This window comes from Galleria mellonella, unplaced genomic scaffold (assembly GCF_026898425.1).
Source record: "Galleria mellonella isolate WM207_F2 unplaced genomic scaffold, CSIRO_AGI_GalMel_v1 utg65, whole genome shotgun sequence".
In the NCBI taxonomy this organism is placed as follows: Eukaryota; Metazoa; Arthropoda; class Insecta; order Lepidoptera; family Pyralidae; genus Galleria; species Galleria mellonella.
The window spans coordinates 8181376-8196309 of record NW_026442138.1 but is presented as its reverse complement, the minus strand read 5'-3'; the positions used below and the strand labels follow the sequence as shown (position 1 = coordinate 8196309).

General features: G+C 30.5%; 3 protein-coding genes and 1 long non-coding RNA gene across 4 annotated transcripts in view; all 4 read right to left on the bottom strand.

Moving 5' to 3' along the window:
- The window catches only part of LOC128201994 (uncharacterized), a 124764-nt gene that overhangs the window by 107206 nt on the left and 2624 nt on the right, over positions 1-14934 (bottom strand). The gene's annotated exons all lie outside the window — the stretch shown is intronic.
- LOC113519695 (transforming acidic coiled-coil-containing protein 3-like) lies at positions 75-3166 on the bottom strand. The gene is made up of 2 exons (XM_026904866.3): positions 3008-3166; positions 75-2723 (listed from the first exon to the last, which is right to left on the bottom strand). The coding sequence occupies exon 2, from the start codon at positions 2649-2651 to the stop codon at positions 1680-1682; it is 972 nt and encodes a 323-aa protein (XP_026760667.1). The 5' UTR covers positions 2652-2723; positions 3008-3166; the 3' UTR covers positions 75-1679.
- LOC113519760 (complex I intermediate-associated protein 30, mitochondrial) lies at positions 4194-14696 on the bottom strand. Its single transcript, XM_026904952.3, has 5 exons — positions 14183-14696; positions 7479-7696; positions 6727-6912; positions 6226-6370; positions 4194-4349 (listed from the first exon to the last, which is right to left on the bottom strand). Exons 1-5 carry the CDS (start codon positions 14475-14477, stop codon positions 4270-4272), a joined length of 924 nt encoding a protein of 307 aa, XP_026760753.2. The 5' UTR covers positions 14478-14696; the 3' UTR covers positions 4194-4269.
- On the bottom strand, positions 8900-13812 carry LOC113519758 (transforming acidic coiled-coil-containing protein 3-like). Its single transcript, XM_026904951.3, has one exon. The coding sequence runs from the start codon at positions 11875-11877 to the stop codon at positions 10297-10299; it is 1581 nt and encodes a 526-aa protein (XP_026760752.1). The 5' UTR covers positions 11878-13812; the 3' UTR covers positions 8900-10296.

Here is a 14934-nt window from a genome sequence, read left to right as displayed (position 1 = left end):
ATAGGCATCACTTAAAATGATAGGGGACATATGTGTACTACACATTAGTTTGAAATTAAATAATATATTGTAGATACAAATGAAATAAATTTATTTTGTTTGATCTATTCATATGATAAAATGTTGGTAATTTATATGAAAAATTACTCAGTGTTATAAAAATATGTAATAATATTACAAAATTATACTTAAACTAACCAAAAATACATTTCATTTGCTTTTAATTAGACACATCCATTATTTTTAATGGATATATTCAATTTTTAAAATAAGCAATAAGTATGTAGTTTTTAGAAAAAAAAAAATTCACATAAAAGATCTATAAAAATAACTTGTGGAATGTTGAATAGATGTATGTTAGATTTTAGTAAAATGTTATTTTGCTTATTCAACAATTTTATCCACTGTAAATTAAATTCACTTAACCAAAATATAATTCTAGTAAAAAGAATATACTGGTTTCTAATATTGAAAATTTAGTTACATAAGGATACATTACTTATTACATACATTTAGGAATTTCAAATGGACTGAGTGGATGGTGAATGTTAGATTTCAAAAGGCACATGTATAATATCAGTTCCTGTATGTTATTTGTTATAATAAATTATATAAATTAAAGGACCAATTAATAATATTTTTTCATTACATTATTATAATAAGGTACCATCTATATTTTTGGTATAGTGTTTCATCTCAGCAGACATTCTAAATAAAGCAGACTTTTTAGAGGGATTCAAGCAATTAGTGCAGTTTTCTAGATTCTATTAATTTCTATTAATGTCACAATTATTAGTAGAGAAAGCTATGAACATGTTTCTTATCAAATTCTCAGACATGAGTACACAGTAATTTTTTTTTATATTATCAAGTGTTATCCTTGCTAGTCCTTTTCAAAGCAATATTAAAAACTAGAAGAATGAACCAACATTTATGATGCCAAAAATTTTTTTTTATGAAGAACTTAAATATTTTTCGATGTGTATGTAGAAACTTACATTTAATAAGAAAATTATATCAAACATTTTTATGTTTAAACTACATATTAAGCACATACATAACTTTTAAATACTTATAATTTATACACAAAGAAATTTTCAAAATTAAATATGGCAGCTAGTATTTCTTATGAAATAGTAGAAATAACTTAAGAATGTATCTCTAGGTTTATCAGTGTGTAGGTAGAACAATCCCCAACTTAGTTTCTTGATTCAATATCATCTTTGGATATAGAGTATTATTACAATAGGTAGTTATTATAAATGGGGACAGATCTTTGAATATAGCCAGAGAGCACACAGCATGTAAAAATTACTTACAAGAAAGTTTCTCATTTAATTATTTTTGTGTCTATCAGACACTAAAATATTAATCTCATTAAAATAATCATTTAGAGTAAAATTGTCACAAGGAATTAAAAACTTAATTATTAAAATCATAAAATTGTACAAAAATAAAAAAAAATAATAAAAGATTAATTGCACAAGATATTAAAAATAATTACATACAATGTAAAAAATTACAAATGGTTAACAATAATTGTTTGTATTTAGGTATTACAGTATTTTCTAAATATTAAATGTAGATTTTTTGTGTACTACACTAATTTTAAATGATATTTATCTGCAGATACAAATATAAAATACATAAGGTATTATTGCATTGATGAAATGCATAACTTAACCAACCTTGTTAATTAGTTCATCACATATAGCTGTGAGTTCTTCATTGTCTTTTATTTTCTGTGCTAAGGATTCCTGCAAAGAAGATGCATGCACCTCACTTTTCTTCAGCATTGCATTCAGTTTCAGAATTTCGGCTTGGTGAGCTTTTTTCACTGAGTCCAATTCTGCATTGGCTTTATTAAGTTGTTGCATAGCATGTTGTCTTAAAGTTTCATACCTAGCCTCCAACTTCTGAATAGCATCATTATTTTCTTCAACAGTATGTTTCAAAGTTTCTTCATTGCTTTTATATCCTTGAATAATAACTTTGCACCTTTCATATTTAGTATGCACATCATTAAATGCATGTTCCATTGATGCCAAATGAGCTGCAGCCTCATCTCTTTCTTGGACCAGAGTAGCTCTTTCTTCAATCCATCTTTTGGACTCTGCTTCACGTTCACCTATTAGAGATGATATAGTTCTTTCATATTCTTCCATAACCACACTCATTTGTTTGTTGTTTCTGACTTTCTCTGCAACTCTTTGAGAGAGTGTTTTTTCTTTTTCTGCATATTCATCATTTTGTTCTGATAACTTTTTTATTTTTGCTTCACATTCTTCAAGACGTTCTCGTAGTTCACGATTAAGATCTCTCAAACTTTGTGCCTCTTCCTCTTGAGTTGTTAATAACTCTTTTACCGCCCGTAGCTGTTCAACTGTATGTGGATCCATGTCCGTTGGCCGTGTGATAACAGGAGGAGGTGGTGGTATATTCGCACCAAGGCTTAAAAGTCGATCAATAGTTGCAATAGCTGGAGACACTGTACTTGCCTTCACTGGTGTAACTTTTGCAGCAACAGAAGGTTGACTTCTATTAACAGCTGGAGTAACTACTTGAGTTGGTTTCTCTGTAGGACCACTATTGCTTGGTTGTACAGATAATTGTTGCATAGAGTTAACTATATTCTGCTCTGTACCTGACATGGTACTGTCCACAGTTATATCTACGTGCAAAATTTTATATTTTTCGGTAAAATAATGCACACATGGTCTTACCTGTAAATTAGAAAGAAATATAAGTATTGTGACTATATCAAGGCTTCAAGGGCAAGACACTGAGTCATTTATGTTACTTATTCCAAAATGTAGCGACAGAGTAAACTGTTTAATTAAGGTCATTTACATTTCGTTAATATAAAAATATATACGGTATATTAAGTTGGAATGTGAAAAAACACTATACGATACTCTTAAATGCACTACAACCCACGCATGATGCAAAGAAATCGAACAAAAAGAATGATCACATTATTAAGTATATAAACGGCAGTATAACGTACCGTAATGTCCTCGAGCCAGCTTTATAACTGAGGACAGGGAAAAGCAACAGTTTATATAAAATTCCGTAATAATTTAGTAATAAGACCCCACTATTTAAATAAACATCCAATTCGACAAGAAGAAATAACGATGATGACATCACATCACTTTAATTACTGACGTAGCTGTCAGTTAGTTTGACATTACATTGTGTTTCCACATAGATAATTATGGTGATTATATTATTGATATGATTATATTATTTATCTATGGTATTCATAAATCGTTTTAATGTACTTTTGTTAAAAAGTTTATGATAATAGTAGAAATAGGGCTCTATATTATATCCGCATATATTTGTGGTCAAATCATTCGTTTCTTTATTTTTAAATATTCGTTAAGTTCTATTGAAATAAACTTAATAGTATACAGTTTCTACGTTCTATTTTTTTTTTTGCATATCTTAAGAATATTACGGACCGGAACATTTCTTATTAATAATTTAACTTGCCAGCATCTTCCGCCATTCCTTTACCCATTATAATAATAGAATTCCTTAGAGAAATTTCCAGAAAATTTTATTTTTAAATGACTTAAAAACTAGAAAATTCTTAATCAGTTCTCGGAATTTTCAAACGACTTAAAAAAGAAGAAGGTACTCGATTCGTCTGTTTTTTTGCGTCATAACTCCGTAAGTTGTAAAATGATTTGGAATATTATTTTTTATTTGAAAGAATGTACAATCACTCTTTGGAATCAAGTTCACACCTGCAATATCGTTAGTGTTATGGGTAATAATGGGTGGTGGTAGTCACTGACCATCAGGTGAGCCGCATGCTCGTTTGCTCCATGTGTTGTAAAAAGATACAAAAGTTCCCATAGAAAATTTATCAAAATCGATTCAGTAATTTTTTTTTAATCAAAGTAACTGGTTTTGTTATAATTGAATTTTTTTTTGTGGAAAACAATCTTAAATTATTTGCAATAGGTAGCCCATGTAGTTACTATAACAAATAATATATACAAGGAAAAAGAGTGACAAATATACCTATATTAATTAATAACCATATGTAACGACACTACATGAATATTTAGTAAATACATAATAATATAGTCAATTAAAAAATTTAAATGTAATAAAAACTGAAATAGGGTGAATTAGTAGGTTTGAATTTGAGTATACGAAATACACATTAAAACAAAGTATAACAGTATTATCAACAATTATATTTATTCATTAAAATTTTAAAATAATATACAGTCATTTAGAGTCTGGAAGTAACTAAACACCAACAATATATTTTTCTGTTTTATACATTTCATATGCAAACTCTTCTTCGTGCGTTGGGTCGAATTCTAGACCTGAAAAATTTAACATAATATTTACAATTACTATATGGAGAATTACATATATAATACTATCTCAATTTTAGATATGAAATACTGCATTAGACCTTGTAGGAAACATATGTAACAATTTAGCGGCCTCGCCAATTTCCAGCGAAGGTTAATAAAATGCAAATTCATTAGGATGGAAGAATCGGAAGTAGGTACCGATGTTTATTTTAGACTTTGTCTTCTACGTACGGCACTAAACATATCATATAAATTAAAATATAACAATATGTAGTAGTATTATTTATATCTATTATGAATACAAAAGAATTATAAGAATAATTGACTTAAATAAATGAGTTTCGTGAATTAAAATAAAAAAAAAATGTTAAACGTTCAATGGGCGTAAGGATGACTCAAAATATTTTATTATTTTTCGACCCAATAGAAAGAAACATTATTTGATGAAAATGTTCAGTTATTGATAGAACACATTTTTTCGTGAAACGAAATATAGATAATTAAAAAAACTTGATATTTTTTAAGTAAACGGTCATTATAGTATAGAAAATAGATAAATTAAACAATTTTCACATTTACATAAAAAAAAGACTTTGGAATAAGTAATTCTAAACAATCTCTTCTCTCTAGACATGGCAAACGAAACGATATATACGTTATCGTTGTCGCATGCATGAGATGAAACGATGTGATATTTTTTTTAAGCGATGAAAATGCAATATTCCTGTGTAATTACAATAATCCTACCTGGGCTATCGATACAAACCCGACAACTTGCTGGTATGAGGGGTGATGTGCCAAATTCACTAGAAATTAACGACGATGCATGGCGAGCGAAATGAAAACATACCTATTGATAGCTAAAGCAAACCTTTGCCACTTGCCTGTCTTTGTAGAAAAATTTAATTTCATTTAATTTGATCGAAATCGTTTTTTTTTTATATGGGGAAAAAATTTGTTCTATATATTTTAAACACCTAATATTTGTGACTGGGTGGAAGGTATTGTTAGTAATGGGGAGGTTAGTCCCTTTTACTATCAATATATCCTATCGGGTCGACCTCCACGTGGTCCCCCTGGAAACTATCGTGACTAATTTACCGTTGAATAAGTCACGATGGGCTAACTGAACTGTCTTTTCATCTTCACCAATCATCCCTCACTGGTGCCCCGTCAGTGTATACCGATAGCGCAGGCGGGGTTACTATTTTCATTCATTAAAAAAAATACTCGTGACTCGGTGTCTCAAGCAATTGAGCAGTTTTCTACAGGATTAGTCATAATGGGTTCATTAAGTTGAAACCTTTCATAGAAAGGTGTAGTCACGCGATGGAGTCGTATTTTTTCAATACGTGATGTTTTACTAAAGATTTTGTAAAATCATTTGCATGGATAGAGGTACCCAGACAGAGTAGGAAGAGATGTCCTACTGATGTTTCTTTAACAAATTACGTCAAGTAAGTAAAGTAATTATAATAATATTTTAGCCCTCAAGAATGGCAACGTATAAGGGGTAGTATGAGCGCTATAGTATATTCTGTGATGTCCAGGGTACTGTTCATATCTATAGGTGACGGTTACTACTTTCTCAGGCAAACCGTTAGTTTCTTTGAATACTAATGGTTCAAAAATAATTTTTACTTTACATTATCTATGTTCCTTAAAAAAATAAAGGAAAATAGTTCACTTTCATGAAATCAAGGTCAGTAGGTTCTATAATCACAGTCAGGTAAACATATTAATATGATACGTCTATAGTATGTGTACCTTATAATATGTGTTTAAGTAAGTAATTGAAACAAATAAATACATTGCACTTTGTAAAGAGCTCTCAAAAGTCAGTCTAATTTTCGCACATTGGATGTGACATTTGTTTACTTACCAATATATTCTATTTCTAAATCAAATCTTCCAGGAATCTTGTCGCCACAAGATATACCAAAGTGTGTTATTCTATCTAGACGTATTCTATTTTGCTTGTCCTGTACTCGTCCTTTAGATCCTAAGATGAACTTCGAAAATGGTATCTAGAAAAAAAAATGTCATAAATTTTTTTAAAATGCTAATCTCTAAACAAATCTCTATAAATTTTAATTTTATAATTTATATGAAACTATATTGTGGTTCATTAATAATTATATATTAAAACGTAGTTCTAACTTAATTTTAAAGGGAGGTGAATGGATGGATGAATGTTACTCTTTCATGCAAAAACTATTGAACGGATTTGCATGAAATTTAGTACACAGTTAACACATAGAATATTTTATGTACTTACTGATTCACGCAAAGCCTTGGGATATAGCTAGTTACCTATATACAAGCAAGTAAATAAGCAATACCGCATATACATAGTTCTTTTTTTTTAATTATAATTACGTACTTTAGCTATTTGCCAGTATGGTCCACCTCTAGTGTATAGTACATAATGGTAAATATCATTCCATGTAATGTCATAGTATCCTTCGCAAGAAAGATTTAACAAGTACGATCTACCATCTCCTCTGACTTTCAGAACAAGTGTGTTATATAGATGCCAGTTGTAAGTAGATTCACGTTTAAATGATTTCTGTAATAGAAAACACAAATAAATAAAATTCCACGACAACAAACTTTAGCTATTGATTTATACTTGTTGTATGGTTAATATTACAATAACCGTAAAGAAAATTAATGTATAATTGTGATTTGTTGTTTGTGTACGTTTATGAGTATACCGGAAATAGCATATCCGAAGTCAGAAGACTAATCAACATCTACAAGTATCTCAGATCACGAGACTCTACGAAGGTTTATTGATAAAAATGAAAAAGATATCTTCCGTCATGTATGGGAGAGCCATCAGCGCCATCTAAAATCATGACGAGTTGCAATAGCAAAGAAAATAAATTCTTGAACGTTTCAGTTTCGGCTGCACTTTCGGTATTTTCTACCAAAACCGAAACTCTAAAAGCACCTCTTTTGTATCGACAAGTGATGTTTTACGAAAGAATAACGATGTACGATTTGTCTTAAGTTATAGTAAGCACCTATTACTTTAGGTAAGTCGTAAACAATCTGTGATACTGGAGTTAATTAAACTACTTGGTATAAGGAAATCATATTTGTAGAATTTTACGTATTTTTTAATCTTACCCTCGCCCGTTTCGATCTCATAGCACAATAACCAGCTTTTTTAATACGGCCATCTTTAGGAACTCTTAGGTCGAGGTGTCCATGGAAGAGTGCTCTGCCGGCACTGCTCATAGTTAGGCTGCATTGACTGTATCCTTCGTTATGGTCACTGTCGCTAGTCGTCACGAATTTATCAAGAACACTTTGATCACTGAAGCACCAAATAAGATCAATTTCCCCTGTAATAACAATAGATACATAAAAATATTTAATATACCTTCAGTCAACTAAAGGAAGATCTAGCTGAGGGTCTCCTCCACGAAATATCTCCTGGAATTTATTTATTTAATATATATATATATATATATATATATATATATATATATATATATATATATATATATATAATAAATACATAAAACAATTTATGACTCAAACTTAAATTTAAAGGGAAAGTGTTTATTTTAAGAATACTGGAGCGTAATTTATGTTTGAAAGCTAGTTTCCTCAGAGTAGATGTTAAGCGGGAGTGCGTTCTAGTGTTTAATAGCCTGAATAGTGGAGAAATAGGAAAATAAGTCAGTACGATGATCAGGCGTGTGGAGAAGATTTCTGCATGGACAAAGACAACGATTGGTAATGTCCCCGTGAAATTGAAATTTACACTTAAGGTAGTCGGGAGAATTTGGATTGTATAAAATGGAATGCAGAGTCCAACGTACGCAGTCGGTTAGGGATCGATATCCAGTCTGATAGCAATCGATATCCATTCCAGTGACATTGACTTTGCTCAACGGTGTCATGAGCCAGTATCCAGATTTGGATATTTTGACTTGTAGACTTATCAAGTTTCGCAGAAAGGCAATAAATTGTTTAGAAAATGTTCAATAATTAAAATTTGTTGTTTCATATATTGTGATTAAGGGCGCGAATTGGAAAACTGTCAAGTTTCCTTTATTTGTAAATATAATAAATAAATAAATATTATCACATGGTGACGTACATACCATAGAATATGGTAATTGTTTATTAGATGGCAAGTATGTTGGGTCATGCTTGATTACCATTACCGTAATGATTTTAAATCGATCTATTATTATATTAAACTATAGGTAGATTTTACCTACAAATTCGTAGATTTTGGAAGTAAGAAAACCAAAAAAATAAGCCACAGCCGTGTGCTCCTAGCATCCACCTGGGTGGATGCTAAGAGGGTCATGGGCCACCCCTTTCTTTCCCGTGGGTGTGGCAAGAGGCAAGTAAGGGACTGTGACAGTTGAGGGATGGGCAGCAGCGTGCCTCTTAAAATGTCTCGAAAGACTAACTGCGGTTGCAAACTCGCCTGCAAAGCGTGGTTACTACTGGTAACACCCTCTTAAGGGTGAGGCCTATATTTAGCAGTGGGCAGAATATGATATGATAATGAATCCACTTTGAGAAGGTGTATTAAGATAAAACATGCACAAAATTTTAAATTCCGATTTTCGGAAAATAACTATAAAAGCAGCATTTAATTTGTTGTAGTATCATTTGTGTGATGCCAGAACAAATATACACGTATTTACATATAAAAATTAAAAAAAAAGTATTGTTTTAAGCCAATATATTTGTCTGATTAAGATCCCTGATGTCCATTCTTCTTAAATACATGTACAATTTGTGTTAGTAAGTTACCTTAATATACATATAATGTTAGTACCTACTTTGTTTTAGTATTTAGGAAGTTTTTACCAGCACACAAATTATAAAAATAAAAATAGACATTTTTCTCTAAAAAAATTTATTTCAAAATAGTAATCTAAATAAGTACAGCAAGTAAAATATCAAACATAGTGATTAACATAACAGTATCAATGTCACAATGATTTCTTGTTATTATTAATTAAAAATGCAGAGAATAATGTCAATATTAAATTTTAAAATTGTTTAACTATTAGTAATATACAAGCACCTCCAAAATATGATACCTAAATAAATATACAATTTATGTATTGTAGGTACCTAACAATAATCAGATCTTTAAAATTGTATAGTTAGCAAAGCATCTTAAGATAATATACATATTGAGCATAATTTATATTTTGAATGGAATTTTCTTTATAAAAACCAACCAATTGGACTATTTACTAATCTAGATTATACATGTTGAGACCCTGGTTTACCTTAATAAAAATTTTAAATAACAAAGGACTATAATGTATACACCTATTTATAAACATTGATCAGATTTCGATCCATATTTATATGGTAAGTACTTAATAATTTGATTACTTAATTAACAATAGTGTTTCATTTCTGTCAGGCTCTCTGCTTATCCTGTATCCTGGTATGAAGAACAAAATTATGCTGAATTTTCTACAAACTTATTAAATTTAGGTTCAGTAATTTTATGAACAACTTCTTTTAACATATTCTTTTTAAAAGGCCAGCAGAATACCTGTAATGCCTCTGGTATTGCAGATGATCATGGGCGGCGGTAGTCACTTACCATCAAGTGAGTCACATGCTTATCTCCTGTGTTATAAAAAAACTACTGTTTGGACTAGTTGTCTATTTTTAGTGCTATATTCAATATTCTAGAGACATCCAAGTAGGTATCTAGTTTAGTGGCTATTATGAAGACATAATTTTACTATTAATTATATATAAACAGTAATAACATGTATAACTAGACAGATCTATAATTTACTGATAGTAAGTAAAGAATAATAATAAACATCACAGAAGAATTTTGACAATATTGGATAAATGAAAAACTTTCCAAAATGTCATAAAAAGTACTAAAAAGCACCCAAATATCTATAGTGAACTTAAAAAAATACTGTAGTAAATTGTATTATCAACGCACTTCGTTGATAAGTTGGTCACATATTCTTGTTAGTTCCTCATTGTCTCTGGTCTTTTGTGCCAATGACTCCTGTAAAGATGCTACTGTAATTTCATGTTTCTTTATGATTGCATTTAATTTTGTAATTTCTGCATTATGATTCTTTTTTACACTTTCCAAGGTCTCATTAGCTTTATTTAGATTATCTGAAGTAACTTCTTTTAGATTATTGTATAGAGCATCATACTTCTTGATACCAACTTCATATTCTGAAATTTTTTCCTGAAATACTTTCTCTCTTTCTTTAATTTCCATTACAACACTCTTACACTTTTCATATTTAGAAAGTAAATCATTAAAAGAACTTTCCATACTGCTCAGATGGTTTAAAGCTTGGTCTCTTTCAGATATTAATTTGTCATTGAGTTCTTGAAAGTGCATTTTGTCTTGCTGTTGCTCACCAATTAATGATGATATAGTTTTTTCATATTCTTCCATTACAATACACATTTGTTTGTTACTCATGATCTTTTCATTTACTTGCTGAATCAACTTATTTTCCCGTTCTATCAAATTGTCTCTTTCATCAGTTAACTTCTTTATCTTCTCTTCCATATGTTCTGTTGATCTAAAATGCTTGTGTTCCATATCTTGAATTGTAGATCTTAATTCTCTGTTTTCCTGTCTTAATTGTAACAACTCTTGATCTTGTTTTTGAAGAATGACTCTGAGTGATTGGAGGCGGTCAACTTCTTGCGAACTATAGGTAGTATAACGAGGGCTACGAGGGGCTGCAGTTGGTGGGGTACTCCCAGAAATACTAATCAGTCGATCTGTTACTACTTGTGTGGGCGTCAGAATTGCTGACACACTTCGTATCAAGGCAGGAGTTGTCCTTGTTTGATTAGCACTTGTTTTAGGAACATCACAGTTCACTACTGGAGGCACTATTTGCATTGGTTTATCTTTGCTGTTGTTTGATATGACAGATCCTGCTGACAAAGTATGTTTAGGTGTACCTACCAGATTATCAGTGAAGACTGATGCAGCACTACCAGTCTCATATCCAATATCTATTTCAGAATTGGCTACTGTAGTGAGCGGAAGTGTTTCAGAGCTCATTTGATTATACCTTGCATATAATGGGTCAAATTTAACAAACAAGCTTTCTTTTCCTCTATCTATAAGATTGTGGTTACGATTAGATTCGGCGCATTTAACAAGGTAATCCAAACTAGAAGCATCTATAAATGTATCGTCGTACTGAGGTACTTCCTGCATTGTCACATCGCAGATGCTATCAAACTCTGTTCCCGTGAGAAGATCTTCTGTAACATCAGGCTGCTCAGTTAACTTCTCAGGTTTTTTTGGTGACAGGGCCATGAGATCGCCCATGGACGACACTGGAGTAATGAAACTATCCTCGGAGGCCGTAGTGCTACCCTTTGCGGATAACATATTTTCTTTAAAGCTAGTATTGTTACAATTGTCGGTTCCACGCCCCAATAGATTTTGGAATTTGTAGTATATATTTTTTAAATTGCTCTTTTCGTTCTTAGTCGGCGGGGTACTATTCAATATATTCGAAAACATTCGCTTTTACGCAGCCCTTACAGGGCATGAACTACTATTTCGTATGAAACTAATATAAACTACAAGTTTGTTCTATTTCTGTGTTACTCAAACAAAAACAAAACAAGAAACCAAAGAATTAAAAATACTTTCGACAATCAAATCAACGAACAAGTCAACGGAATTTTTTTAAAACATACGTCAGATTGACAGTGTCAATGTGGTGACAGTGTTGTAATAATTACAGCCAATAATAAAAAAAAAAATTTTTGCTTATTCTTTATCTGTGGCAGATGAAACATATGAAAAAGAAATAAAAATTACACTAGAATAAGATAGGTAGATTATTTGATTATCCTATACTATAGAGGCTATATATCCATGATATAGGTAGTTTTATAGATATATGGCCGGAGCTACAAACTCCGGTAACAACTTTAGGTAGTCTCTGAAAGTACGTATACTGTCAATGTCTGAAGTGAACTACGATATAAATTCTTAATTTAAATATAAGTATTTTCGCGTTTTGAAAAGTATTTAGTTTTACGTGAACACAATTCTTTACAATAAATAGATATAACAACAAACAAAAAAACAATATAAATCAGGCAAAAATTATAATTTATATGAAATTAAACAAAATATCGCTCATGTGGTCCCAACATAGAATGGCCCATCTCTTCTTTTCCCATGGGTGATGTAAGAAGGGAATAAGGGAACATAATATTAAAATGGTTGATATGAACTTAATATTTAAGGATCAGTATCAACATCCAACATTGGTTTAATTAAACATCACCAAAGCCAATTTGGTTGCTAACCCACTTGCCAAACATGGCAACTATTGGCAAAATCCTCACAAATAGGGGGAGATTTATGTTTAGTATTAGACAGTTAATGGCTGATATGATGATACAAAATATGTCAATTTTTCAGTATAAAAGTTCAATACTTAATGTGATTACCTATAGCTACTATTTTTCAGCTGCAATTCCATAAATTAGGAACGGTACCAGCATTCTCTATCTACATTTAATCTCTTCAGAATTAGGTACACAAACATGTAGATATCTATATAAATTAGGTCAGACAAACACACCAAACTAATATAAATTTTGGGCAAAGATATTGATAGTAATTTATTTGCATTTTCAATTTCTTAGTATGAATATACGTATGTTATGTATACCCTAGTAAGAAAAAGGAAATAAAGAAATAAAAAGAGAAAGCAGGGAAGAGAACATGAAATGGGAAGATGATTTGAAGTTTTTCTTAATGGGTAATAATGGAACAATGACCTCGCCTGTGCTAACAGTATATGCTGTTAGGGACCATTGAGATGATTAATGAGCATGAAATGGCAGGCCAGTTAGCCCATCATGATGAATTCATCTGAAATTAAACATGATGGTTTCTAAGGAGGACCATGAGAAGATCAATCAGACAGGGTGTATTGCTAGCAATGGGGAAGCTAAAGCCCATTATTAACTATCTCTTACCACTGATAATTTCAAGTTAACTGTGGGCGCAAAATGGTGAAGGGTTACAAATGATAGAAACCAGTGGAAGTCATTGAAGAAGGTCTATGTCAAAAGGCACATTAAGATTAGAAATAAACTATAATAAAACATAGATTTTAGTACAGTATATATTAATCTCAGAAAGGGCTATATTGTATTATGACGCTAGTAGTGTAATATGTTTACACTATAGTGAGTGAATAAGAGTACATTGTAAAATATAATATAGACACCCTAATAATACAGGCCAGTTAACATCTTTTGCTATACCAAATTCATCAATATATTCATATCATTTATAATGAAATTAGTAAAAATAAAATTTAGAACAATTTCCATTACCAAATTCCAAATTAATAATTAATAAATAACATTATTTTGTATTAACATAGCATAAATTTAAATAATTTGACTGAATATACATACAAATCTTAGACAGAAATTAATTCAATAACAGTGAAATCTGCAACAAAATGCCTTTGTAGTTTGGAAGAAGTGTAAGAAAGTGAATAAGAGAAATAGATGAGGACAGCAACTAGGTTTATACTAGTCTCTATGCTATAAATTTTTAATTTAATAGTTATTAGAACTTTTTGAACAACTTATGAGGTTTGACTTTCTAAATTTAAATGCTAAAAAACACATTTTTTTAAACAAATATGTTTTATTATTAGATATGGAAACAATAGTTTACAAATATGTTCATGTTTACAATAACAGGCAATATAAGAGTTAAAGAGTCTCTTTTAAATTTACACTTTAAGTACTTATTAGAGTAAGATAGTGGTAGATTTTAAAGTTCATACCTGGTCTTGCAACTAGTAGAGGATCAGTTTCCACCAATTCTTTGATTTCTTGTTTGAGTAAACCAAATTCATGCTTTAGTTCTTTGAATCCAGTCTTCAAATGATCTAAAATGGACACTTTTTCTGTAGTGCTATAGCCCCCTTTTCTATCTCTTTCCCAAAATAACCAACGTTTTGATACGGTCTGAATTGATGGACGATTTAATTTCAAAATTGTGTCTGCATTATTAAAATATGAGAATTGACGAATGTTTCTAAGTATGACTCTATATGCTTTGGTCATAAATATAGGCATTTTCTTAGAATATTTCTTCCATTACTTTACACTTAATATCAAAGTAAATATTTTTCTAACCTAACGAATGGAATTAATATTTTTGTCTACCTAACAGCCGAAAACAATAAACTAAAACTATATTTTTTAAGTAGCTAAGTTATTATGATTAGGTTAGAATTTTGGTTATAAAATGTCAAAAACAGCTGTTGAAACATTATAAAAACTTATTTAATACTGTAATGGCATAGATTGAGTAAACGCCATCCTAAAGTAAATTAGGCGTTTTTTTACTGACTGTTGTTACCGTTTCAAGATGGTTAAATCATCACGTAGGTGATTAGATGCGTACTTAATATTTATTCACCTAAAAAATGTCCAGCTAACTATAAAAATTTAAAAGTTAAATTACTGCTGTAACTGTATGTTCTTATTTGAATTTGGAATGTATTAGTTATTCAATATCTGTGCAAAAATT

Coding starts and splice junctions, on each gene's coding strand:
- LOC113519760 (XM_026904952.3), bottom strand. CDS start 14,477: ATGCCTATATTTATGACCAAAGCATATAGAGTCATACTTAGAAACATT. Junction 6,913..7,478: donor TGAGATCGAAACGGGCGAGG/GTAAGATTAAAA, acceptor TTTCTATTACAG/AAATCATTTAAACGTGAATC. Junction 6,371..6,726: donor CATACTGGCAAATAGCTAAA/GTACGTAATTAT, acceptor TTTTTTTTCTAG/ATACCATTTTCGAAGTTCAT.
- LOC113519695 (XM_026904866.3), bottom strand. CDS start 2,651: ATGTCAGGTACAGAGCAGAATATAGTTAACTCTATGCAACAATTATCT.
- LOC113519758 (XM_026904951.3), bottom strand. CDS start 11,877: ATGTTTTCGAATATATTGAATAGTACCCCGCCGACTAAGAACGAAAAG.